The sequence below is a fragment of the Halichoerus grypus genome, chromosome 1 (assembly GCF_964656455.1).
Source record: "Halichoerus grypus chromosome 1, mHalGry1.hap1.1, whole genome shotgun sequence".
NCBI lineage: Eukaryota > Metazoa > Chordata > Mammalia > Carnivora > Phocidae > Halichoerus > Halichoerus grypus.
The window spans coordinates 79,942,309-79,967,985 of NC_135712.1; the positions used below are offsets into that span (position 1 = coordinate 79,942,309).

At 39.4% G+C, this 25,677-nt stretch overlaps 1 protein-coding gene and 1 long non-coding RNA gene across 5 annotated transcripts in view; one reads left to right on the top strand and one right to left on the bottom strand.

Moving 5' to 3' along the window:
* Positions 1-25,677, top strand: part of IGF2BP2 (insulin like growth factor 2 mRNA binding protein 2) — a 155,959-nt gene that overhangs the window by 111,058 nt on the left and 19,224 nt on the right. Inside the window, exons 3-10 of one of the 4 annotated variants that reach the window (XM_036084706.2) lie at positions 1,592-1,640; positions 2,740-2,791; positions 6,173-6,254; positions 8,676-8,948; positions 11,077-11,211; positions 20,024-20,146; positions 20,484-20,619; positions 23,030-23,158. In XM_036084706.2, the coding sequence (XP_035940599.1) occupies positions 1,592-1,640; positions 2,740-2,791; positions 6,173-6,254; positions 8,676-8,948; positions 11,077-11,211; positions 20,024-20,146; positions 20,484-20,619; positions 23,030-23,158 (979 nt within the window). The remainder of the gene's footprint in view (positions 1-1,591; positions 1,641-2,739; positions 2,792-6,172; positions 6,255-8,675; positions 8,949-11,076; positions 11,212-20,023; positions 20,147-20,483; positions 20,620-23,029; positions 23,159-25,677) is intronic. The other 3 variants (XM_036084707.2, XM_036084709.2, XM_036084710.2) reach the window with 3 other exon arrangements.
* LOC144381249 (uncharacterized) overlaps positions 9,722-25,677 on the bottom strand; it is a 29,923-nt gene continuing 13,967 nt past the window's right edge. Inside the window, exons 2-3 of the long non-coding RNA XR_013446137.1 lie at positions 10,569-10,816; positions 9,722-9,839 (exon numbers count right to left, since the gene is read on the bottom strand). This is a non-coding gene — a long non-coding RNA (uncharacterized LOC144381249). The remainder of the gene's footprint in view (positions 9,840-10,568; positions 10,817-25,677) is intronic.

Consider the following 25,677-nt stretch of genomic DNA (forward strand, 5'->3'; position numbering starts at 1 on the left):
TACCGTGTAGGATCTAGAACATAGGGATGGCCCCCCTTGCATTTAAAAGCAATCTGAGAAAACTGGAGCTCCTGATTTACTTCATTGTTTGTTTCCATGTTTCCTCTCTCTTTTCCTCTCTGTATGAATTGTAACATTGTTTTCTGGGGCTATTGCCCAGATTAAAGCCATGCAAAAACATGTGGCTCCGTGTTGCCACTATTTGGTACCTCTGACACCAGAAGGAAAGAAAAAGTAATGGTGAGTACTTTGGCCATCACATCCCTTCTCTTGCAACCCCCCCAAATGGATATTTGGGGAATTGAATGTCAACTCTGTCCATTAAAATGACCTCTCTAATATTTAAATGTTGATTTGTATTTTCTTTCTAGAATCTAACATGTTCTTAAAAGGTAGAAAAATTCTTATCCTCCTATTTCTATTTTTTTTCTATCTAATTTTAATGTTTACATAAAAACAAGAAACAATCTAAATCACTTAAAGTTATGAGACCAGCAGGATGTCCCAGAAAAACAGAAAAATCCTCTGACTAGAAAGGCAGGAAAAGTCCCAAAAGTCCATCAACTGGGGATGGGTTAAATGCACTTTGGTACATCCAGGTAGGATAAAATAGAATGAGGATGCTCTCTGCCAACATGGGAAGATCTCCAGGATGTTACTGTTAAGGTGAAAAAAACAACATGCAGAGAGCTTGTAGAATATGCAAATATTTCTGTAAGAGAAAATGAAAAATAAGAATTTATATTTGTATTTGCTATTATTTGCATAAAGAAACTGAAGGATAAGTAAAAAGTATTTATTTCCGGGGCACCCTGGGTGGCTCAGTAGTTAAGCGTCTGCCTTCGGCTCAGGTCATGATCTCGGGGTCCTGGGATGGAGCCCCGCATCGGGCTCCCTGCTCAGTGGGGAGCCTGCTTCTCCCTCTCCCACTCCCCCTGCTTGTGTTCCCTCTCTCGCTGTGTCTCTCTCTGTCAAATAAATAAATAAAATCTTTAAAAAAAAGTATTTATTTCTGGTGAGGGAACGGGGTGCATGGGAGTAAGACTTTCCATAGTCTACCTTTTTATAGTTTTCTAATTTTTGAATTGTTACTGTATTGCTTATTTAAAGATAAAAGTAATTTTTGAAAGGAAATTTTGCACTATTAGGTACGGGATGAGCTAAATCTGATCTTGTTGAAGCCACTCTATATGTGACTTCACCTGTCACGTTTGAGCCTAGGTACCTTTTGGGGTAGGGTCAGTTACAGGACCACATGTTTTGGGGAGGAAGGTAATAAATTCTGTTAATTAGAATATATACGGCAATTTCAGTTCTAACTACTTTGGCAAGAAATTGAAACGGCACATCTGCATTTAAACTGTTTCTTTAGCATATTCAGACTTGTTGGGTTTATTCTTCACTTTTCCCCCCCAAGTAATTGAAAACCTTAAAACATGATGCTCATGAGTCACAGCTGGAATCTCCTGCTGATGCCTCCGTAAGCACAGTGAGAAAGTGAATTCAAACTCTGGTCTTAAGCCTGTTTTTATTATTTGCTGATGTCTGTGTCCTAGAGAGAGTGTTACAGTCTGAGCTTTCATTTTTACAGGAGCAGAAAAATTCAGATCCGAAACATCCCTCCTCACCTGCAGTGGGAGGTAAGCTAGTCTCACTTGCATGTTTAGAGTCTATCCTCACCTTACTTTTTAATAGGCCAACAAAACATCGCTCCCTCTGTTCCCTGAAGAAGTAGAGGTCCTCAAGGCCTGTCCCACAAGGCCCCTGGGTCCCCTCTCTTCCTTTTTCAGTACTCTAATGTATGTGATCTGTCATAACTTTAGGGTTGTGTTTGTCCCTTTTGTGGTGCAAGATGTGTGCTCGGAGCCCTCCTGCTCTGTCTTCTCAAGCACCAAGCACCAACAAACTGTGAAACAAAATGTATACCTGGCTGGTGATTTTTATCTCGTAATTTTGTGAATGATTTTTACCTTTCCAAATTATGATTTTGGAAAAATAAAATCAGTGGAAACCCAATAAAAATAGAAGGTCGTTAGTTTGAGTAGGTTTTTTATTTTGAATTAGTTTTGCTAGTGGCTAAGATATAGTTTCAGAATTGTAAAACTTCTTATAAAATAGCAATCTTAAAATTTAAGAAGATAAAATTTGAGGAGCGGCCTTATTGCATTATTTAAAAACAAACTGCCCCAATGTTTATTTCCAACTCAAACAAAATCAAAACAGCCTTAAAGGAAGCAGAATGTTTTGTCTAATATTTTTATTACTTAAAAAAAAAAAAACAGCCTTTATTATGAAACATTTCAAACATATATATCCCATTGCTTTGTAAAATTAGGAGATTCCCTAGAGAAAAACAGAAGGAAGAATGGTTAAAACTTCCAAGAAAGACAAGTGAGCCTTGTATTTTATTCTGCTTTTCATTTCAAAACCAGTATATTCCAACCATCATCATGAATGTGATTGTTAACAGTTACTAAGACTGAAATTCTGCTGTGTCACCTCAGTGAACAGATTACTTGAGAGCCAATAAGCAAATGCAAGTACCATATATTTATTCAGTTCTGTTTTGTTGGAAGACCTGAAATATCAATTTAATGAGATTATTCCCGTAACTGTCCTTGTTTTGTTTTAGTTCATTTGCTGGAAAATATCACTATACTTTTTTTTTTTTTTTTTTTTGTGGTGAGTATGATCTTGTCTTCCCATTCTGACATTGAAGGTTTTTTTTTTTTTTTCCAGGTGCTGGATGGACTTTTGGCTCAGTATGGGACAGTGGAGAATGTAGAACAAGGTAATAAGTGAGGAAATTAGCCTAATGAATTTTGATAGGGATTATTATCTGTTATTTCTTATAGGCTGGGTCAGCTCCAAAGAGAAATAGTAAGTTCAAATTCCTTTGGAACAAGCTTCCTCTGTGTATGAAAGATATTCAGATCTTTTTATCCATATCTATATAATTTATTTTTTCAAGGAATAGGATTTTCAGGTTGGTTTTTTATACTCTGTTAATATGCTGAAGCACTAGGCAAACACTGTCAGGCTGGGGTAAGCTTAATTCACTTGGAAGTAATTTAATTTACGCTCTTACAGTTTGCCTCTTCCTGGCTAAGAACAACAGATCCCTAATGTCTTAGACTGAGTGTTTCTCAAGGAGTAGGACCCCCCACAGTGCTTATGAAAATGCAGATTCCTGGGGCTCACCATAGACCTACAAAGTAAGACTCTTAGGGGTAGGAGTTCATGAATCTGTATTTTAAACAAGCACCCCCAAGTGATTTTTGTGTGTACTCAAGTTTGAGAGCCACAGGCTTAGGAACAGTGTTGGAAATCCACAGAAAATATATACTCTTCTTCTTGCCATTCTCATCTCATCTAAAACATGAAATGCTGTGATTTTAAAAAGAAAAAAAGGTACCTTTTTAAAGAAGCTGATATTTTACGTAGCTCCTTTAAGAGTCCCAGAAAAGTAGATTCCAGGCTCCTGATGTGACAGGCTGTAACATGCAATAAAGATTATTTTTCTGGGGCACCTGAGTGGCTCAGTCGTTAAGCGTCTGCCTTCGGCTCAGGCGCATCAGGCTCCCTGCTCAGCAGGAAGCCTGCTTCTCCCTCTCCACTCCCCCTGCTTGTGTTCCTGCTCTTGCTATCTCTCTCTGTCAAATAAATAATAAATAAAATCTTAAAAAAAAAAAAAGATTATTTTTCCTTTGGCCTAAAAAACAGAATGTGAATTTGGTTATTTACTGACTGTGGGACCTTGGAAAAGTCACTTACCCTCCCTGACTCAGTTTCCACCTGTATAAAATGGGGAGAATAATTTCTACCCCTTCCATATCACTGAATAGTTGTGGCACCCAAAGAGAACCTGTATAAATATTTGTAGGTGATGGAGTCCTATATGATCTCAAGGGATTGTTAAGGTTCACTTGGAAATCATCACAGAGAACCCATTTTCTTATATGCAATCTGTTCTATCTGCCAATATAATAATCATTTTAAAGTAGTAATTATTCAGACATTCTCCACTCCATGAATATTAAAAATATTATTATTCAATTTCATGCTGCTGACTGCCCATGCCCAAAGGTGAAGGGAAAGAGCTCAGAAAGAAGACATGATTTACAAGGATTCTATTTCTCAGTTCTTGTTATTTCCCTCAACATGGAAAAGAAGACATTCTAATAAGGATTGGATATATTAGGCAAGATGGCCTCACAGACATGAACCTGTAAAAGTTACTAGCCAAGACCATGTTATAAATTCAGGACAATGCCATGCAAAGAAGAATTATTCCAGGTCCTTGGGGCAGTTTACAGCTCCTAGCGCACCTGTGCCCTGGAGACCACCCAGTTTCCAGCTGCCTCACAACTACAGGATAGAAGTGTTGGGCTTTTGTTTTGTTTTGTTTCATAGGTGATTCCTGATTCCGCAGGAAAACATTTTCAGTAGAGTTTTAAGAAACTTTTTAGAGCTTTTATGTCCAGCGAAATAAATTATTTGAATGGAGCTCAGTTCTTTCCAGAATCACAGAACTGTCTGATTTCCTGACGACAAGTGTCTTTGAATAACAGAGAATATGACTAAGAAGTGAGAACAAAATCTGGGAATCTGAGAATCCTAGTGGATAGATTTATTCAGGAGGTTCAAACCCAGCCCTTTCTCCCTTTCTGGGAGTCGACAGCCTCATCTGGAACACTAGAAAGCAGCAAATAGGAGCCCTCTGTCCATTCTGGGTGTCAGCACTGAGAGGATGGTTATGGGCTGCTCATCCCCTGTTTTGCACTGTGAGGACTTCTCTGGGTAAGTGTGAATTAGAGGCAGCAAGAACACTCCCAGGCAGAGCCGGGCTGGGCTCTGCATTTATGACACGTAAATCTCAGTAGCAGCTCCTTCCTGAAGACTATGCATCCCTTCCTTGTGAAGGCTGCAGCTACCTTGAAGTTACTGGATAAACAATATCTTTAACTGTGGTCTTTAACCTCTTGGAGAGTCTTAGGAAATTATAAACCAGAGAAATTCATATAGCCACACCTTTGAATCTTTGGTGGGGGTGGAGGGGGGGTGTGAGTTTATAAAATTCCAGAAGCCCTAACATGGATCCAGGATTAGGAATTCCTACACTACAGGGTTTTATTATTCCTTTGGAAAGCAGCTTTATCACGGTTTTCTTAAATTATCATTAACTTCCTGTTGTTAGTCTCTCAGTAGCTTAAATGTTTAAAGGGAGGATCTGATTTAGTCATGGCTACTAGTTTGGGGAAGACCAGGATTTGGGGGTTAAGTTTACTGGCTTGAATTGGGAAAGTTTTATCTTGCCTTCTGAATTTATTTTTAACTTCTGACTTTAGAAGAAGAGGCAAGCAATTAGGAACCAAGATAAGCCAGCTCACAAGAGTTTGGTATTAGCCACTCTTAGAGTTTGTGTTCTTTCCTTCAGCCAAGTGAGTTATAATTGTCAGTTTTCTTTATTTATTATATACAGTTAACACAGTCATGGAACTCAGTCAAAGGGAAACAAAAATATGATTAATTCAACTTTAGGAATTAATGAAGAATTAAAATACTTTCTTATTATTTTATACATATATCCAGTTATTTAAAAATAAATGCAGACATAACACTTAAAAGTCATAGCTTGCTGGTAGTACAGTAAATTGATATAAACTTCTAGGAAAGTAATCTGAAAATATGCATTAAGCATTATGTTCTGTTACCCAGTTATTTTTCTTTGATTTTAGCCTAAAAAAATAATTCAGAAGAGAACACAAATCAGATGGTGTTTGCAGTAAAGGTAATTTTTAGCAATACTACTTAGAATAGCAGATACTGAGAATAACCCATATGTCAGCGATTGAGGAATGGTTAGGCAAAAATCATGGCACATTTACTTACTAAAATTTTATGTAGACAGTAGAAATGAAAAATACAAATATGTGCATAGACATATGACATGCAATAGTATTTGTAAGTGAAACTATAGCTTTGAGTTGTATATACAGTTGATTACAAATGTGCATATACAGTCAATTACTATTTACTATGAATGCACACGAATAAAGATAGAGATTCGGGTAACTGTGGAGTTAGGGTGATGAGTTTTTTGTGCATTCTTCCCTAAAATCTGTTTACGTTGAGCCAGAAGGTGACAGCTTTTTTTTCTATGACAGTATAGTTTTTGCTTCTTTCCTAGTCAACACAGACACAGAAACTGCCGTTGTCAACGTCACATATACAACAAGAGAAGAAGCAAAAATGTAAGTGGATTTGGGCTTCTTGGGAGGGTTGTCTTTAAATTCCCAAAAGATGCATATGTCTGGCATAGCAGAAGAACCCCAGGGCATCTGTGCTCCCTTTGATAAGTCAGTGGAGCTCCAGGGCATTTATACCGGGATGTTTGTTGGTTGGTTGTACGGAGACTTTATCTTGAAAAATGTTGGACCTTGGCATCAAAACTGAGGTGGGTGTGGTGTCTTGACATGGTCAGGAATAGAGGCATCAGCTCTGTGATACTGTGTTCCCCAGACTCTGCTTTGCCAACCACTGGGAGCTGCCTTTACCTGGAGCTTCCTCCATGCACCATGAGGAAGAAGCACAAACCTATTTCTATCCACACTTGGTGAAGAGATAATGAAACATCCATTTTTCCTCTGTGTAATATTAAAAAGGGGATCTATCTCAATGACAGCAACAGCAGGGAGAATTGTCTGGGAGTGGTTAGTCAAAGATCACCTGGTTTGGGTTTCTCTTTCCTAACCTCCATGCACTTCCTAGTCCCCATTCATGACTACATTGCTTCAATGATGGTTAATTTTGAGGTTGGCGATTAATGGACATGGGATTGAGTTTTTAACAACAGAACAAAACAAAACCAAGTTGCTTTTTGTAGAAGGTCCTTAAAGTGAAATGCCTGTCAAGTCACTTTAACTCGAATTATGGTCAAACACGGTCATGGATGTGGCATAACCTTCGTTATACATCCCAGAATAATAAGTTTTATTTATTTTTCAAGGTTTCAACACACATGAAGACATATTTAACCCATCCTCATACCACTAGTCTTAAAAAAGTTAATTTTGCATTGAAAAAGGCAATAGATCATTTGCTATGGACTTTAGCCACACATATATAAGCAGGATATAGACCAGCAGCTCACCATTGTAGCTTGTGTCCAGCTGCCACTTAGCTAGGACCTCCATACACGAGATGACTTTGTTGCTTTTATTGAATTCAGAGGTACTGCTTTGTAATAAATTCACAAACCCTAAACATTAACCTAGTAGAATAAGGTTATTGTTTTCACATGCTGCAAAAAACTTGTGAAAAAATTGTTCCGCTTCCTGTATAGTTTTAAAAATGCAATAGTGGGATATTGTGTATTCCCTATCAAAATTAATAAATAATTTAAAATAATTTTGTTTTTGAGGATTCAAGGAAAAAAAGGCTCTCTTAGTTGCTATGGGATAGTAAGTGTTGAGACCTTTCCGGAAGCACACTGGGTGGTATTTAATACTTAGATTTCTGCATATACTCTCTGACCCAGCAATTCCATTAGGAATTTGTCCTGTGTGTAGTTGGAGTTGCAAAAATGTCCATGGCAACACTGTACATAATAATAAAAGATTGGATCTATATAGATAGATAGGTAGATGTATCTAACAATAGGGAATGAGTTGCAAAAACTATGATAAATCAATAGAATGTTAAACAGCCAGTAAAAACTAAATTGCAGGACATTTAATGACTTGGAAAACCTTTAGAGTATTAACTCTTTTTTAAAGATTAAAAAATAGGGGCGCCTGGGTGGCTCAGTCAGTTAAGCGTCTGCCTTCAGCTCAGGTCATGATCTCAGGGTCCTGGGATCGAGTCCCGCATCAGGCTCCCTGCTAAGCAGAGATCCTGCTTCTCCCCCTGCCTGTGCTCTCCCTCTCTCTATCTCTGTCAAATAAATAAATAAAATATTTTTAAAAATAAAGATTAGAAAGTAGTATATATACTATTAATCCATGTTTATAAATGATAATAATAGTTAAAAGAAAGATACAGGATGGACTAGGATTTTTTTTTCTCATCTGTGCATATCTATTTCTTTCTTTCTTTCTTTTTTTATTTATATTTTTTTTAGATTTTTTTTTTATTTATTTGCGAGAGAGAGAATGAGAGACAGAGAGCATGAGAGGGGGGAGGGTCAGAGGGAGAAGCAGACTCCCCGCCGAGCAGGGAGCCCGATGCGGGACTCGATCCCGGGACTCCAGGATCATGACCTGAGCCGAAGGCAGTCGCTTAACCAACTGAGCCACCCAGGCGCCCAAGTGCATATCTATTTCTGAATTTTCAATAATAAATATGTATTATGATCAAAATGAGAAAAAAATGACTCTTAATTTTATACCAACATTTATAAAGAGTTTCTGATGAGGGGGAGACAGGCTTGGGTGGGGAAAAAAGGCAGAATGTGTAGTTGTCTATCCAGTCTGACCAGGCCTGTACATTGTGATTATTTGTTTAATTGTTAAGCATAAGCTCTGAGGGAACAGAGCTGGCATCTGCCTTGCTCGTCGCTGTATCCTCGGGGAGGATTAACTAGTAAACCAGACTGAATGAACCTGTCCGCTGGCCTGGGGGTTCCCTTTGACATCACTCTCTGACAAAGCTCACCTGCTCCTGCTGCATTTCAGAGCCATCGAGAAGCTAAGCGGGCATCAGTTTGAGAACTACTCCTTCAAGATTTCCTACATCCCGGATGAAGAGGTGAGCTCCCCTTCGCCCCCTCAGCGAGCCCAGCGTGGGGACCACTCTTCCCGGGAGCAAGGCCACGCCCCTGGGGGCTCTTCTCAGGCCAGACAGATTGATTTCCCGCTGCGGATCCTGGTCCCCACCCAGTTTGTTGGTGCCATCATCGGAAAGGAGGGCTTGACCATAAAGAACATCACTAAGCAGACCCAGTCCCGGTACGTGCCTCCGGGGCTTCCTTTGCTTCGTTCTGACAGGCCCCCTGAGTGCTGGTGGGGCCCAGTCATCCTCAGGTGGCTATTGCTTGCATCAGCATTGGGGGGGGGGCTGTGCTGTATGGGATGGTGGCTTCTTAAAACAAAACTACTAACAAACTAACAAAGCTGGGGACTTTAATGTGCTTTCATGCCAATAGCCTAAAGGTCATATCCTGAACTACTAAAGGTTCAGAAAGAAGGTACTGATGACTTCACAGCAGAGACTAGTCCTCGTAAGCTTATTAATGCTTGTGAATACATCAGTTTCTAAAACAGCATAGGTATGGGGCTGAGTTTTGTGGGATCCCAGAAACCGCTTATCTTAGTTCTTACCTCCTGTCTCGAGTTGGAGCCCCGAGTGGTAGTCATTCTTTGAGATCACTTAGGTGGTCTTGTAAATAGCTATGTAAAAGAAGTGAGTGGGTCTGCCATATTAAGCAAGAAATGAAGTACGTTAGCCTTATGTTTAGTCTGCCTAAGGAGATTGAAGCAGGAGTTGGAGTTGAGGAGGTAGTAGGAGTTGTCGTGGATAAAATGACCTGTGGGATTGTTGATTTTTGAATGTTCTTAAGAACACAGCATGATGTAATAAAGAAAGCACAGGACGCAAAGACCCATGTTCAAGATTTACCATTTAATAGCTCTACGATCGTAGGAAAAAAAGTTGACTTCTCTGAGCATCAACTGCTTGTTCTGTAAACCAGGATTATTGTTAGATTTAGGACAGCCAGGCAGATTGAAAGAAATAATTGCTATGAAAGCGCTTAAATTGCAGAACAAGTTGCTGACAAACAGGAGTTATTTACATGCCTAGTGCATTTTTATCACGTCATCCATTGAGTGTCTTGTAACCTGAAAGAGAAAACACCATTTTCTTCAGAGTGTCGGAGTTACTGCCAAAGAATGGGCACTTATATGTATGAGTCCCAGAGTTCATTGTCATAGCAGTGAAATGATGACCCAGTAGAGAGGAGAAGTACTGTCTGCTGTTCCATTTATTTTAAAATCAGCCCTTTTCTCCCCTCCAAGTTTGCTTCGCTGCAAAAGTGATTTTTAGTTATATGTCTTCTTGTTCCAAAAATTTCTTAAAGTGGCTTTAAAAATGCAACAAGTTTAAATAGAAGTGAAGTTTAGTTCTCAAAAATATGTGCCCATTTTTTACAAAGAGACCAAAGACTTGGATCTGGGCTTTCTAACAGCCAGAGTAAAAAGGGATACAATCAATTATGTAATTTTCAAAGATAACAAAAACAAGTAGGGCCACAACTGCCCTAAAAAGTCTGATAAAGTCATCAAGCTTTTGAGCCATTACTTTTAAGAGCCTGGAAGGAGGCAGGCTGCCAGTGGCAAGGAAACCAAAAACTTAGAGAGGCAGAGAGAGGGCATGCCTCTGTTTTTAATCCACACTCAAATACATAAAGCTTGCTTGAATTTGGTGTTTGGATTTGGATTAACATATGGCTTTAAAAAGCTACAATCAGTTCAGGGACTGGCACCATGCCAGTGTGCAGTGTTACCCCCACTCACTTGACCCTTTGCTTCTGTGATCATTTGAAAGACTACACAAAATACTTCACTTACCAAACTGGCTTCATTACCAAGTTGGCTTGGTGCCTTTGTCCCACAGCACTCCTGCAAGAAATATTCCCTTCTAGGGGCACCTGGGTGGCTCAGTCATTAAGCGTCTGCCTTTGGCTCAGGTCATGATCCCAGGGTCCTGGGATCCCAGGGTCCTGGGATCGAGCCCCGCATCGGGCTTCTTGCTCCACAGGAAGCCTGCTTCTCCCTCTTCCACTCCCCCTGCTTGTGTTCCTGTTCTCGCTATCTCTCTGTCAAATAAATAAATAAAATCTTAAAAAAAAAAAAATAGAAATATTCCCTTCTAAACGGAACTGCAAAGAATCCAAGTTTGGCACAAGACGTCCTGCCCTGCTTGCCGCCTTCTTGAAGAATGGCATTGGTTGCACACGTGCTAATGACACTTCGTTGTCTGTGTCCCTGCTGTACGTTGGCCCGTGAGATGCTTTCTCGGGACTAGGATCCTGTCCCAGATGACGTTGTGTTATGGCTCCTGATTCTTTCCCTACAGGGTAGACATCCATAGAAAGGAGAACTCTGGGGCTGCAGAGAAGCCCGTCACCATCCATGCCACCCCAGAAGGGACCTCTGAAGCATGCCGCATGATTCTTGAAATCATGCAGAAAGAAGCTGATGAGACCAAACTGTAAGTTTGCATACAATGCCCAGATCACTTAACAGAGAAGAAGAGTAAGTTCTCATTCACTTCACACAAGAAATTTTTTAAAACCTGTAATTCTGTTACTCAGTAAAGGGAGCAGGGGACAAGATTATTTTTTAAGAAATTTGTTCCCAAGGAGAATATAGTAGGAAATAGATCTTTTATGTTTTAGTATGGCTGTTTCTCCACTTAGATGTTTCTTTTGGTGATCTGAATGTTTCCATCACTCATTACTAATAATTACTGGTAGAAACATAGATATATGCTTCTAATGCCATGCAGTGATGGGGGTATTGTGTATCTGCCTGTTCAGTATGACGGCCATTGGCGACATGCTGCTACTGAATGCTTGAGAGGTGGCCAGTGCAACGGAGGAGCTAAATTATTTTAATTCATTCAAACTTAAATAGTCACATTTATGGCTAATGGCTATCATACCAGACAGTGCAGGTGTGTTTGGAATGTACATTGTCATCGAAACCATCGTTTACTGTTCTGGAAAAGCTTTTTACTACCATGTTGCATTCTTAAATTTTCCTTAAGTAGTAGAAACTGGTATCCAAGTAGCTAGCTACTTTACTCTTTCCTTTTTTACAAAATACTTCTTGGGATTCCTGAGTGTTGTACCAGTTCGAATGGCAGGTACAGTTCTTACTAAACCCATTGACTTTGTATTATAAATAAATTAACAGTAATGGAATAGACAATGAAGAAGTTCCCTGTCAGTTTGGCAAAAAATCCACTTATGGGTAGTGGCAGCAGTTTTACAGAGAAGCAGTGAGGGATAAATCAAATATAAAATTAACTTAACAAATAATGTCAAATAAGAGTATGAAGATGAGAAGATGAAAAGAAAAATAAAAAATCAAACCAAGAAGATGAAAGTAGTCCTTAAAAGCAAAACATTGCAAATCTATTCTCAGATTTCATAAGGGACTCTAACTTATGAATTTATTACTTATGAATTATTTACTCTGTTTGAGGCCTTTGAAACACCCCAAATGCCATGGCTTCATTTGAATAAGCCCCTCCTTCATCCAAGTTATTGAGAACTTTATAAATAACACCTTTCCTGGTCCTTCAACCTCAGGACAAGCAGCTTCAAATATTCTAAATAATCAAAAAGACTGATGTATAAATTAAATTTTTGAGTTTTCATGTAGAGCCAACATAGTGTTTGAATATCTTTGAAATCAATTTTTTTGAGTGCCACACCACAGCTAAGCACTGTGCTGGGAAATGAGTCTACAGCCATAAACAGGACCCAGTTCCTGCTTTTATGGAGCTTATGATCCAGTGGGAGAGACATTCGCTAAACAAATACACCAGTAGGTCATTAAGCACAGCCATGAGACATGTGAGAGTCGAAAATAACTGCATGTAAGTGGAGGGCCCTCATCAATGTTTTAGGAGAACGGGAAGAGATTTGGGGGGTTCAAAGAAGACCTCCCTGGGTAAGTGACATTTAAGCTGAGTCCTGAGGGGTATGAACAAGAGGTAGAGGATGTAGAAGAGGGATCCTAAATTTTCTTTTTATTCATTTATCATTTATTGAGCACCTACTCTGTGCCAGGCATTGGTCTATGTGCCAGTAAAACAAAAACCCCGCTCTCTGAAAGTTCCATTCTGGTGGAGTTGCTTTGAATACTGGTGTATAGTAGCAATGCAATTGGTCCTAACTACCAGAAAACATAACAAGTGGCTTAAACAATAAGAAACTATTATTCTGTCACGTAAAGAGAAGTCCTGAGGTGGACGACTCAAGGTCAGTTGAATCACAGACTCAGAGACTCACAACCTTTCTTTCTGCTGTCTTCCTCAGGATGTCTGATACTCCCCTAGTGATGACAGGATGGTTGTAGTGATTTCAGACCTTGTGTCCCCACAGAAAAATATTCAAAAGTTGAAAGAGAGGGCATCCTTGCTCCTTCTTTTTTGAACATTTTTTTCTGGTAAAAAACACATAACAAAATTTATCATCTTAACCATTTTTTATTGAGATATAATTGACATAATACTATATTTGTTTCAGGTATACAACATAATTATTGGCTATTTGTATATATTGTGAAATGATCACCAGAATAAGTCTAGTTAACATCGGTCACCATACACAGTTACAGTTTTTTTCTTGTGACAAGAACTTTTTTTTTTTTAAAGATTTTATTTATTTATTTGAGAGAGAGAGAATGAGAGAGAGCAAGTACATGAGAGGGGGGAGGGTCAGAGGGAGAAGCAGACTCCCTGCTGAGCAGGGAGCCCGATGCGGGACTCGATCCAGGGACTCCAGGATCATGACCTGAGCCGAAGGCAGTCGCTTAACCAACTGAGCCACCCAGGCGCCCGTGACAAGAACTTTTAAGATTTGCTCTCTTAGGAACTTTCATATATTCAGTATAGTATTATCAGCTGTAGTCACTGTGCTGTACATTGTATCTCATGACTTAATTTATTTTATATGGAAGTTTGTAACTTTCGACTCCCTTCACCCATTTTGCCCATACCTCACCGCCCCCCTACCCCTGTCTCTGGCAACCACTAATCTTGTCTCTGTATCTATGACCTTGTTTTGTTTTAGATTCCACATGTAAATGAGATTATGCAGTATTTGTCTTTCTCTGATTTATTTCACTTAACCATTTTTAAGTGTACAGTTCAGTAATGTTTATATATATTCACATTATTGTGAAACAGATCTCCAGAACTTTTCATCTTGCAAAACTGAAACTCTGTACCCATTGAACAACTCCCCTTTTCCCTCTCCCTCTAGCCTTTGGTAACTACCATTTTACTTTCTGTTCCTATGAATTTGACTGCTTTAGAGACTGCTTATAAGTGGAATCATGCAGTATTTTGTCTTTTTGTGACTGGCTTATTTCACTTAGCATAATGCCTTCAAGATTCATCCAAGTTGTAGCATGTAGTAAGACTTCCTTTTTAAAGCTGAATAATATTCCTTTGTATGCATATATCTCATTTTGTTTATTCATCCATTGATAGGCATTTGGGTTTCTTTCACCTTCTAGCCAGAATAGTGCGGTTATGAACATGGGTGTGCAAATAGCTCTTCAAGATCCTGCTTTCAGTTCTTTTGGATATATACCCAGAAGTGACATTGCTGGATCATATGATATTTCTATTTTCAATTTTTTGAGGAACCTCCATACTGTTTTCCATAGCAATGACATCATTTTACAATATCACCAACAGTGCACAAGGGATCCACTTTCTCCACGTCCTCACCAGTCCTTGTTATTTTCTGTTATTTGGATAGTAGCCAAACTAATGGGTTTGAGGTAATATTTTGTGTTCACAGTATCTTATAGTGGTTTTCATTTGCATTTCTCTGATGATTGGTGATATTGAGCATCTTTTCATATGCTTATTGGCCATCTGTATATCATCTTTCAAGAATGTCTATTCAAGTCTTGCCCATTTTTAAAATGGGTTATCTGATTTTTTTTGTTGTTGAGTTGTAGGAGTTCTTTATATATTCTGGATATTAATCCCTTATCAGACACTTGATTTGCAGATATTTACTTCTTTTCCCTACGTTGCCTTTCCACTCTGTTGACCTTGTCCTTTGGTCCACAAAAGCTTTTAAATTTGATGTTAAATTTGTCTGTTTTGGTGTCTGTTTTGGTGTCTATTTTAGTGTTGTTTGGAACTTGTCTATTTGGTGTTTGTTGCCTTTGCTTTGGTGTCTCATTGCTAAATCTAATGCCATGAAGCTTTCCCTGTTTTCTTCTAGGAATATTATAGGTTTTAAGTTTTACATTTAGGTCTTTATTCCATTTTGAGTTAATTTTTGTATGGGACTAAGATAAGGGTCTAGCTTCATTCTTTTGCATATGGATATCCGGTTTTCCCAGCACCATTTGTTGAAGATGTTGTTCCCCATTGTGTTATCTTGGCACCCTGTCAAAGATAATTTGATCATATATGCAAGGGTTTATGTCTGGGCTCTCTGTTCTGGACCATTGGTTTATTTGTCTGTCCTGATACCACTACCATAGTGTCTTTTTTTTTTTTTTTTTTTAAGATTTTATGTATTTACTTGAGAGAGAGTGACAGAGATAGTGAGAACATGAGCTGGGAGGAGAGGGAGAAGCAGGCTCCCCGCTGAGCAGGGAGCACAACATGGGACTCGACCCCAGGATCATGACCTGAGCTGAAGGCAGAAGCCCAACCAACTGAGCCATCCAAGCGCCCTGCCATTACCATAGTGTCTTAATTACTGTAGCCTTGTAACATGTTTTGAAATCAGGAAGTGTGAGTTCTCTAGCTTTGTTCTTCTTTTCAAAATTGTTTTGACTGTTCAGGGTCCCTTGAGATGCCAAATGAATTCTTTTATTTCTGCAAAAAAATGCCATTGGGATTTTGATAGGGATTGCATTGAATCTGTAGATCACTTTGGGTAGTATGGACATCTAAACAATATTAAGTCTTCCAATTCATGAACATGGGTTATCTTTCCATTTATATTTGTCTTTAATTTCTTTCACCGCTCATATAGTTTTCAGCATATAAGTCTTTTATCTCCTTGGTTAGGTTTATTCCTAAGTGTTTTATTCTTTAGGATACTATTGCAAAATGAAACTTCTCTTAATTTTCTTTTCAGGTTGTTCGTTATTAGTATATAGAAACACAATTGATTTTTGTGTGTTGATTTTATATCCTGCAACTTTGCTGAATGAGTTTATTCTAACAGTTTTTTTGTGGAATCTTTAGAGTTTTCTTCATATAAGATCATGTTATCTGCAAACAGATGATAATTTACTTCCTTCCTTTTCAATTTTGATTCCTTTTATTTTTCTTACCTAATTGCTCTAGCTAGCACTGCTAATACTAAATTGAATAGAAGTGGTGAAAGTGGGTATCATTCTCTTGTTCCTGATCTTAGAGGAAAATTTGTCTTTCACCATTGAATATGATGTTCACTGTGTGCTTTTTACAAATGGCCTTTATTTTGTTAAGATAGTTTCCTTCTATTCCTAAATTGTTGAGTGTTTTTATCATGAAAGGGTGTTAAATTTTTGTCAAATGCTTTTTCTTTTTTTTTTTTTTAAGATTTTATTTATTTATTTGAGAGAGAGAATGAGATAGAGAGAGAGCATGAGAGGGGGGAGGGTCAGAGGGAGAAGCAGACTCCCCGCTGAACAGGGAGCCCGATGCGGGACTTGATCCAGGGACTCCAGGATCATGACCTGAGCCGAAGGCAGTTGCTTAACCAACTGAGCCACCCAGGTGCCCTGTCAAATGCTTTTTCTGCATTAATTGAGATAATCATGTGGTTTTTGACCTACATGTATTGACCTATATTAATGTATATTACATTGATTTTTTTTTATTTTGAACCACCCTTACATTGCAGATGTACATCCTATTTGGTCATAATGTATCATCCTTTTAATGTACAATGCTTTTGAACTCATTTTTCTTGTAGTTTGTTGAGGACTTTTATATCAATATTTATCAGGGAGGGCGCCTGGGTGGCTCAGTTGGTTAAGCGACTGCCTTCGGCTCAGGTCATGATCCTGGAGTCCCGGGATCGAGTCCTGCATCGGGCTCCCTGCTCTGCGGGGAGTCTGCTCCTCCCTCTGACCCTCCCCCCTCTCATGTGCTCTCTCTCTCATTCTCTCTCTCTCAAATAAATAAATAAAATCTTTAAAAATATATATATTTATCAGGGATATTGGTCTGTAGTTTTCTTTTCTCAAAGTGTCTTTGTCTAGCTTTGGTATTAGAGTAAAGCTGGCCTCATAGAATGAGCTTGGAAGTGTTCCCTCTACTTCAATTTTTGGAAGAGTTAGAGAGGGATTGGTGTTAATTCTTCTTTAAATGTTGGGTAGAAAAAATAATGTTTGGTAGAATTCTCCAGGGAAGCCATCTGGTCCTGGGCTTTTCTTTGTTGGGAGGTTTTTAATTACTGATTCAGTCTCCTTACTCATTATTTTCTGTTCAGATTTTCTATTCAAGGTTTAGTCTTAGTAGGTTGTGTGTTTCTGGGAATTTACCTATTTCTTCTAGGTTATCTCTTTGTTGATGTACAACTGTTCATAGTATTCCCTTGTAATTATTTTTATTTCTATGACATCAGTTGCAATGTCCCCTCTTTCATTTCTGATTTTAGATATTTGAGTGTTCTTTCTTTTCTTAGTTAATCTAGATAATGTTTATTAATTTTGTTGATCTTTTCAAAAACCAATTCTTGGTTTTTTCTTTTGTTTTTCTGTTATCTCTTTTGCTTATCTTTGCTCTAATCTTTATCATTTCTTTCCTTATACTAGCTTTGGGTTTAGTTTATTCTTTTGCTAATTCCTTGACGTTTAAATTTGTCGATTTGAAATCTTTTTTTTTTTTTTAATCCATTCAGCCAATCCATGTCTTTTAGATTGGGAAGTTTAATTCTTTTACATTTAAAGTAATTACTAATAGGAAGGACTTACTCTTGCCATTTTGTTGTTTTCTGCATTTCTTGTAGCTTTATTGTCCCTTCTTGTCTGTCTTACTGCATTCTTTTGTGTGTTTTTTTACTTTGTTCTTTGCCTTTGGGTTTTTTTAGTGATATGCTTTGAGTCCCTTCTCATTTCCTTTTCTGTATATTCTATAGACATTTTCTTTGTGGTTACCATTGCAATTTTATAAAACATCTTAAAGTTATAGCATTCTGTTTTAAACTGATAGCAACTTAAGTTCAATCATATTCAAAAACTTTGCTCTTTTACAACTCTACCCCCCACTTTGTTACTGATGTTACAAATTGCTGTTTATGTATTTTATACCCATTAACAGATTTATCTTTTTAAAAATATTTTTGTCATTTAAATTCTGTGCATCAAAATTAATATAGTACAGGTTATTATATTTGTGTATTTACTTTTACTAGAGAACCTTATATTCATATGGCTTTGTGTTGCTGCTCACTGTCCTTTCATTTCCATTAAAGGACTCCTTTTAGCATTTCTTGTAGAGCAAGTATAATGATAAGGAACTCCCTTAGCTTTTGTTTATCTAGGAAAGTCTTAATTTCTCCTTCATTTTCACAGGAAAGTTTTGCTGGGTACAATATTCTTGGCTGATGTGTTTTTCTTTCAGCATTTTGGACATACCATCCCACTTCCTTTAGGCCTGCAAAGTTTCTGCTCAGAAATCTTGTGGAAACTCCCTTGTATTGAATAATCACTTTTCTCTTGCTGCTTTCAAGATTCTTTCTTTGTCTTTGATTTTGGAAAATTGGCTTATAATGTGTCTCAGTGTGGTTCTCTTTGGTTTTGTCCCAGTTGGAGTTCTTCGAGCTTCTTGAATCTACATGTCCATTTCTTTCCTGAGATTTGGAAAGTTTTCTGCTATGATTTCTTCAAATGAGCTCTCTGCCCTCTCTCTTTCTTCCTTCTGGGATTCACCTATTAGTCCATTTGATCTTGGCCCCTAAGTTCGTTAGCCTTTCTTTGTGCTCTGTGGGGACCTTTTTTCATTCTTTTTTTCTTTCTTCTACTTTGACTTGATGATTTCAAATGACCAGTCTTCAAGTTTGCTCATTCTTTCTTCTGCCTGTCAAGTCTGCTGTTGAACCTCTTTAATGATTTTTTTGGGGTGGGGGGGTTCGGTTATTATATTTTTTAGTTCCATTATTTGTTCTTTATAGTTTCTCTCTTTGTTGATATTTTCATTTTGTTCATGCATAGTTTTCCTGTTGTTTAGTTGTCTGTGTTCTCTTTTAGTTCATTGAGTGTCTTTATGACAATTATTGTAAATTCTTTGTCAGGTAGCTCATAGAGCTGCATTTCTTTAGGGTTGGTTTCTGGAGTTATATTTTTATCCTTTGATTAGGCCGTATTTCCCTGTTTCTTTGTATGTCTTTTAATGTTTTGGTGGGATTGGGGCATTTGAAAAAATAACCATCTCTTAGTCTTTGTGTACTGGCTTCAATGAGGGGAAGACCTTCCTTTACTTATCAGCGCTACTGGAGGTGTTAGGGCCTCTCAAGCCTTTTCTGATCTCTTTCTCCCCCTGCCTTCTGACTGTAGAGCTGCAGCTCTAGCATACTGCTCACCTCTTTTTTTCAGCAGCTTTCAAAACTCTGGCACCAGTCTCCTCAATGCTCCAAGTGAGGCAAGACAGAAACCAGTCCCTTGGGTGGCTCCCAGATAAGCCAGGATGTCAAGTGTATGGTCCATTCTTTTGTTTGCATCCCATGGGAGGATCCCTGGTGTGGGAGATTTCCTCCCATTTGTTCCTCGCTATGCAGCATAAGGGAAGGAGCATGTGTAGCCACACTGAACACTGCAAATTTTTCCACCCCTTTTACTGGAGTCTTTTCTTGGCTTTACAATGGCCAGGGTGCTATGGCTTCTCAGCTGAGCTCTGGACTTCACACAGAGGCATTCCAGTCTCTCTATTGCTGTTAACTTGGTGTCTCTGTGGGGTTAGGAGGGCCTGTAGCATTCCAGTCTGCCATATGGCTGATATTCTCCCTTGTCTTTTTTAAGAACAAGAAAAACCTTCCTAAAGTCATGCAACAGACTTCTCCTCATACCTCATTGGCCAGATTCGCCTCATGGACCCACTTCCAGTCCATCTTAACAAGGGAATATAATTACCGTGGCTTGGCTTATGTTAATCAGAATTCGTGCACTGGGGTTGGTGAGGGAACCAGCCTCGCCTAAAGCCCATCACCACTTGGTACCTGAACAAAATGACTTCTGTTTGTAAAGGGAAAAAAGTGGTTTAATAGCTCTTAGAAGGCAAGCAGTGTGTCCACCTTAAGTGTTAAATTGTTGTTTGTCTCTTTTAGAGCTGAAGAGATTCCTCTGAAAATCTTGGCCCACAATGGCTTAGTTGGAAGACTGATTGGAAAAGAAGGCAGAAATTTGAAGAAAATTGAACATGAGACGGGGACCAAGATAACAATCTCATCGTAAGCCACCCATTCAGTTTAATTGTGCCCAAAATGGAGAACTTGAGCATTTTGATATGCCCAACTCCTTCATCTGCCTTTCCTTAAAATAGGAGTATAATCATAAGTGATGTAATTCTCTCCAACACCATCAAAACAGATGCATAAATAGTTACCAGTCAGACATTTTCTACTATGGATATGAGCTAAGTCACCTCTAAGATTTGAGATAAGATGGCAAGTATTTGATACCACAGTGTGTGGTGAGGGAATCCTCCACCAAGACTTGTTTCTGATCCTTCTGGGATTTTATTTTTCCTTTTGAAAAAGGAAATCTCTCTTTTTTCCCGGTGGCCAGCTTGCAGGACTTGAGCATATACAACCCTGAAAGAACCATCACTGTGAAGGGCACAGTCGAGGCCTGTGCCAATGCAGAGGTAGAGATTATGAAGAAGCTCCGTGAGGCCTTTGAAAATGATATGCTGGCTGTTAATGTAAGTGCCGAATGCTTTCTTCTCTACTGGTGGTTTTCACATGTGTTTTCAGGCAGGACACAAGCCTCTCTAAGAATAGTTGTCATTCAGCTAGTGAGGAAGTGCCTTAGAATAGATATGCAGAGTTATTACTGCCTTCTTGGGGCAAGAGCATTGAAACAAGCAGGAAACCAACTCCTCGTGGATTGTGATAAATGCACTGGACAAAATAGTGTGAAACTATTAAAATCATAACTTTGAAGATTATAAAATGAAGAATTGCTTATGATATAACGTTAATTAAGAAAAGAGCACATAGAAGTGTATTTAACTCAGGTTACGGTTATGTAAAATAATATGGAGCAAAATGACTGGAAGGCTGCATACAAAAATAAAAACAGCTGGTACACTAGGAAAGTGGGATTTTTTTCTACTTTACAGACTTTCTATATTGTCCTGTTACTTTTTAAATTTAAAAATACATACTTTAAAATTAAACTCTGCTTTTCATCCCTTGCTTACTGATCTGCACGTCTGGATCACCCAATAAATGTTGTCCAGCACCTTGGCTCTCACTGATGCTTTAAGCAGACGTCCGGGTTTGGGCATGTCCTTCCTGTTATTGCTAACTAATTCTCACTTTATATTGGGGAGACACCAGTCTGACATTCAGAAATCTTAAAAATAATTGTCTATCAACAAAGCCCCAAGCTCCACTCAGAGGAGTACTTTTTTTCATTTTTTTATTACAATGATTTTCTAACATAAACAAAAGAGGAAGTGATACTACAATAAGTCCTCATATGCCTATAATCTGACTTGAACGGTTATCAGCTCATGGCCTGTTTTGTTTCATCTGGACTTTTGTCTGCTTTCCCACACTCCTTGAATGACTTTGAAGCAAATCCCAGACTTGGTAATATTTCACAGAGGAGTAAATGTTGACAAAGAGCTCTGTAGGCTAAACCCAGTGCTGTCAGTGCAGCTCTTTCTAAGGACCCTCCTCCCCAGGTCAGAACACTATCCCCACCTCGCCCCATCCCCACCCTCTACCCCGTAGCAGCCCACATCACGTGATAACTATGGAACATGATTAGGACAAGATTGCATTGTCACCTCCCTGTTTGTGTGTATTTGTGGAAATATCCTCAGATGATCTCATTTTCTTCTTTTGGGCTCTTGACGCCGTACAATAAACATCTCTTCTGTGAATATCCAGAAAAGTTACAGAAGGGTCTGGGTGTTCCAAAGTACCTCAACTTGAGCATACCACTTAGACTCATCCATGTCTGCACCGAAGTCATGTGTTGATAGGTGAATAACAAAATTACTGGATCTTAGGGATGAGGTCAAGGTTAAAGTTCCCAGCTCTCCTACTCCAAACATCCTACGAGAAGGCAAGATAATGGGTGGCCCTAGTCACAGATAAGAAAACAGAAAATGTTAGAGAGCTGCTTAGTGTTCAGGAAGACAAAGGTAGGAGCAGGGAGGACACAGCGCAGGTGACGACATCCCTCTGCCTCTGAAGGGCTGGGCAGTTCAAACTCACCACAGCCTAGGTGAGCATCCCCATGTATAAATGGGAAATTAGCAAGCAGGTGAGAAGATCACAACACTGGCAACCAAATGGTGAAAAATTCAAAGTTGTGAACCATCCTGAACCTGGAGAATGAGTTTACATGTGTGGTATCCCAGTGAAAGATCTGATCTTTCTCTGGATAGAGTTGGAAAAACCTATTAACCCAATGTGTTTTAAACATATTCATTCCACAAGTATTTATTGAGTACTTACTATGTACCAGGCACTGAGCACACAACACTGAGTAATACAGTCTCCGTCCACAAGGAAATTATGGTCTAAAAGGGAAGAGGCAACTAATCAGGCGATGCAAATACTCTGTGATGATACTTGAAATAATATTTGAAGGAAACACAGGAATGTTGGTGGGGGTGCATAGAAAGGACACTGGCGCAGAGACCTTCAGGGTGAGAGAAGGTTTCCTGGCTGAGGGGACATCTAAGTTCAGGTGAAATCCACATGAAGAGCAGGACTTAGCCAGGTGAGGAGGAAGAGAAGCACATTCCTTACATGATGGATAATGTGTGCAGGAGCCCAGCAGTGAGAGGGGAGCAGGATGGGCAGGGTGGGGATGAGGGGTGAGCAGAAGAGAGGGTGTGGTGGCCTGGGTCCCCCAAAGGAGCCTGGTTGGCTGTGTTATGATGTGTAGACACTCTCGGAGAAGCTTTGAAGGAGTGCCACGGTCAGCTTGAGGTTTGGAGAGCCCACCCCACCAGCAGGGTGGTCCATGAGGCCAGGGCAGTGCTGATTAGGAGGCCCTGGTGCTAACCAGCCAAGAGATGGAGGTTGACCCAGGCAAGCTGGGCCTCTCTGGTCTCCTCCCCTCATCTTTTTCTCCATTTCTGTTCCCAGCAACAAGCCAATCTGATCCCGGGGTTGAACCTCAGCGCACTTGGCATCTTTTCAACAGGACTGTCCGTGCTGCCTCCACCAGCAGGGCCCCGAGGAGCTCCCCCCGCTCCCCCTTACCACCCTTTCGCTGTAAGTAGCTCAGCATCCAGAGGTTTGCTCATGCTCTGGGCACCCCCAGGCAGCAGCATTACTCTGCTATGTTGAATCACAGCTAAAGCTTTAATTTGGAGGCCATAATCATAAATGATTGTAGGATAAATCCAACATTTCTTAGGACTTCTTCCTAATGGACAGATAAATATTATTAAACCATCCTCTAAATATATGCTCTTGAACATAGTATATATTAAATCTAGGAAAGAAACTGCAGTGCTAGCAAATTCACTAACTAGAAGCCTCTTTATTATAAAACAGGATTTGTTAGCTCAAATAAGAATCTTCATGAGTATTGTTCATTTATTAATAGGGTACCTGGATAACTCAAATATATATATTTCTTACCTGTTTCTACAACTCAAATGCATCATTTTATTAATAGGCAGTTTTTAAAAGAAAATAATACACAGTGTTTGTTTCTAAACACTTAGCACAATGCCTGGCATTTAGTAGGTTCTCAATAAGTATTTATTGTTTGAGTCATCATTAATAAAAAGGGAAATGTGAATGTTATGAGTTTTCTAATTGTTGCTTCCATTTACAAGCATTATAGATCAATACATTGTCAAATTTGGGTTCAGGATACTTGACAGCTTATTTTTTTTCACTCCTCATTCTTTTCTATACATATTGCTTATCGTTTAAGCAAACTTTCTTTCCTCCGATGTTTATACTTTTTAATGGGAAGAGTTAGGTTGATGAACACTGCGTTAGCTAACCCTCCTGTCTTCTGAGAGGTGGTCTCTGGTGTAAGCATTGCAATGTGAGAACTCCTAGTAGCTCTTTGAGTTATCTGTAGAGAGACAGGGTGAAGCCACTATGTTCTTCTGCCAGCAATTTATAGACATGAACTGGTACCCACGTTTTTGGTCACAAGAATATACACATTCTGCAGTCTTGTTTATATACAGATCTTCTGAGTCATTTCTAAATCTTCATACCATTTCTTTGGAGGTATATCCATTTTCTCTTAAACTAAAGGATAGGGCCCAATATTAGACCATGCGTGTGGGGGTGGGCGCCAGGTTAGAGGGAGCTAGGCTGTGACAGGAGGGACTGTGGCAGCTATCACAGTCATGTGGCTACTCCAAGGAGCTAGAACAGCCCTGAGAGGTGTACATCCCCATGTCTTTGCTGTGAGATTTGAGAATGACCAAGGTTGGTCCATTCAGTGGTGTTGAGACACATCTCATTTCTTAGGAGAAAGTCTGTATCTACAGCCTACAGAAGATAACCTCGGAGGGGCGTCTGGGTGGCTCAGTCAGTTAAGTGTCTGCCTTTGGCTCGGGTCATGATCCCGGGGTCCTGGGATCGAGTCCCCGCATCGGGCTCCCCGCTCAGCGGGAAGCCTGCTTCTCCCTCTGCCCCTCCCCCCAACATGTGTTCTCTCTCACTCACTCTGCTCTCTCTCTCTCTCAAATAAATAAATAAATAATCTTAAAAAAAAAAAAAAAGAAGATAACCTCAGAACTGAAGTTGAGATAAACATAAATGCTCAGGGGAGAAGTATGATAGAACAGGCCACTTCTAATATCAGTAATCTGAGATCATGGGGTCAGCAAACCCCTATTTTGAGATTTAGCTCAGGGGCCAGACTCACCTACCACTTACTTTTGTAAATAAAATTTTATTGGGGGTACCTGGATGGCTCACTTAGTTAAGCATCCAACTCTTGGTTTTGGCTCAGGTCATGATCGCAGGGTCATGAGATCAAGCCCTGTGTTGGGCTCCTCGCTCAGCAGGGCGTCTGCTTGAAGATTCTCTCCCTCTGTCCCTCCCCGTGCTCACAAACTCTATCTCTATAAAAAATAAATGAATAAATCTTTTTTTTTTAAGATTTTATTTATTTCAGAGAGAGAGTGCACACAAGCAGTGGGGAGCGGCAGGGGGAGAGGGAGAAGCAGGCTCCCCGCTGAGCAGAGAGCCCGACGCGGAGCTTGATCCCAGGATCCTGGGATCATGACCTGAGCCAAAGGCAGACGCTTAACGGCTGAGCCACCAGGTGTCCCTCAATAAATCTTTTTAAAAAAATTTATTGGAACACAGCCATGACCTTTGGTTATATATTGTCTGTTTGCTTTTTCGCTGTAATGGCAGAGTCGAATACGTGCAATAGGAACCCTGTGACCTGCAAAGTCTAAAATAAGTATTTGGCCCCTTACAGAAACAGTTCACAGACCCCTGTACTGCAACAAGGGGAGAGGCTATCGTGTGATAGCAGAATATTTTCTAAACTTGAAAATAAGTTTTGCCAGTTAGAAAGCTTCCTTTCATCTGAGATTTTTACTACAATGGGAAGATAACCATTTTAGTAAAATACGTAGTTCCTGTTCTTCATCAAATAGATTTTACTCTTTTTTTTTTTTTTTTAAGATTTTTAAAATGTATTTATTTGACAGAGAGATAGCACAAGCAGGGGGAGTGCAGGCAGAGGAAGAAGCAGGCTCCCCAATGAGCAAGGAGCCCAACATGGGACTCGATCCCAGGACCCT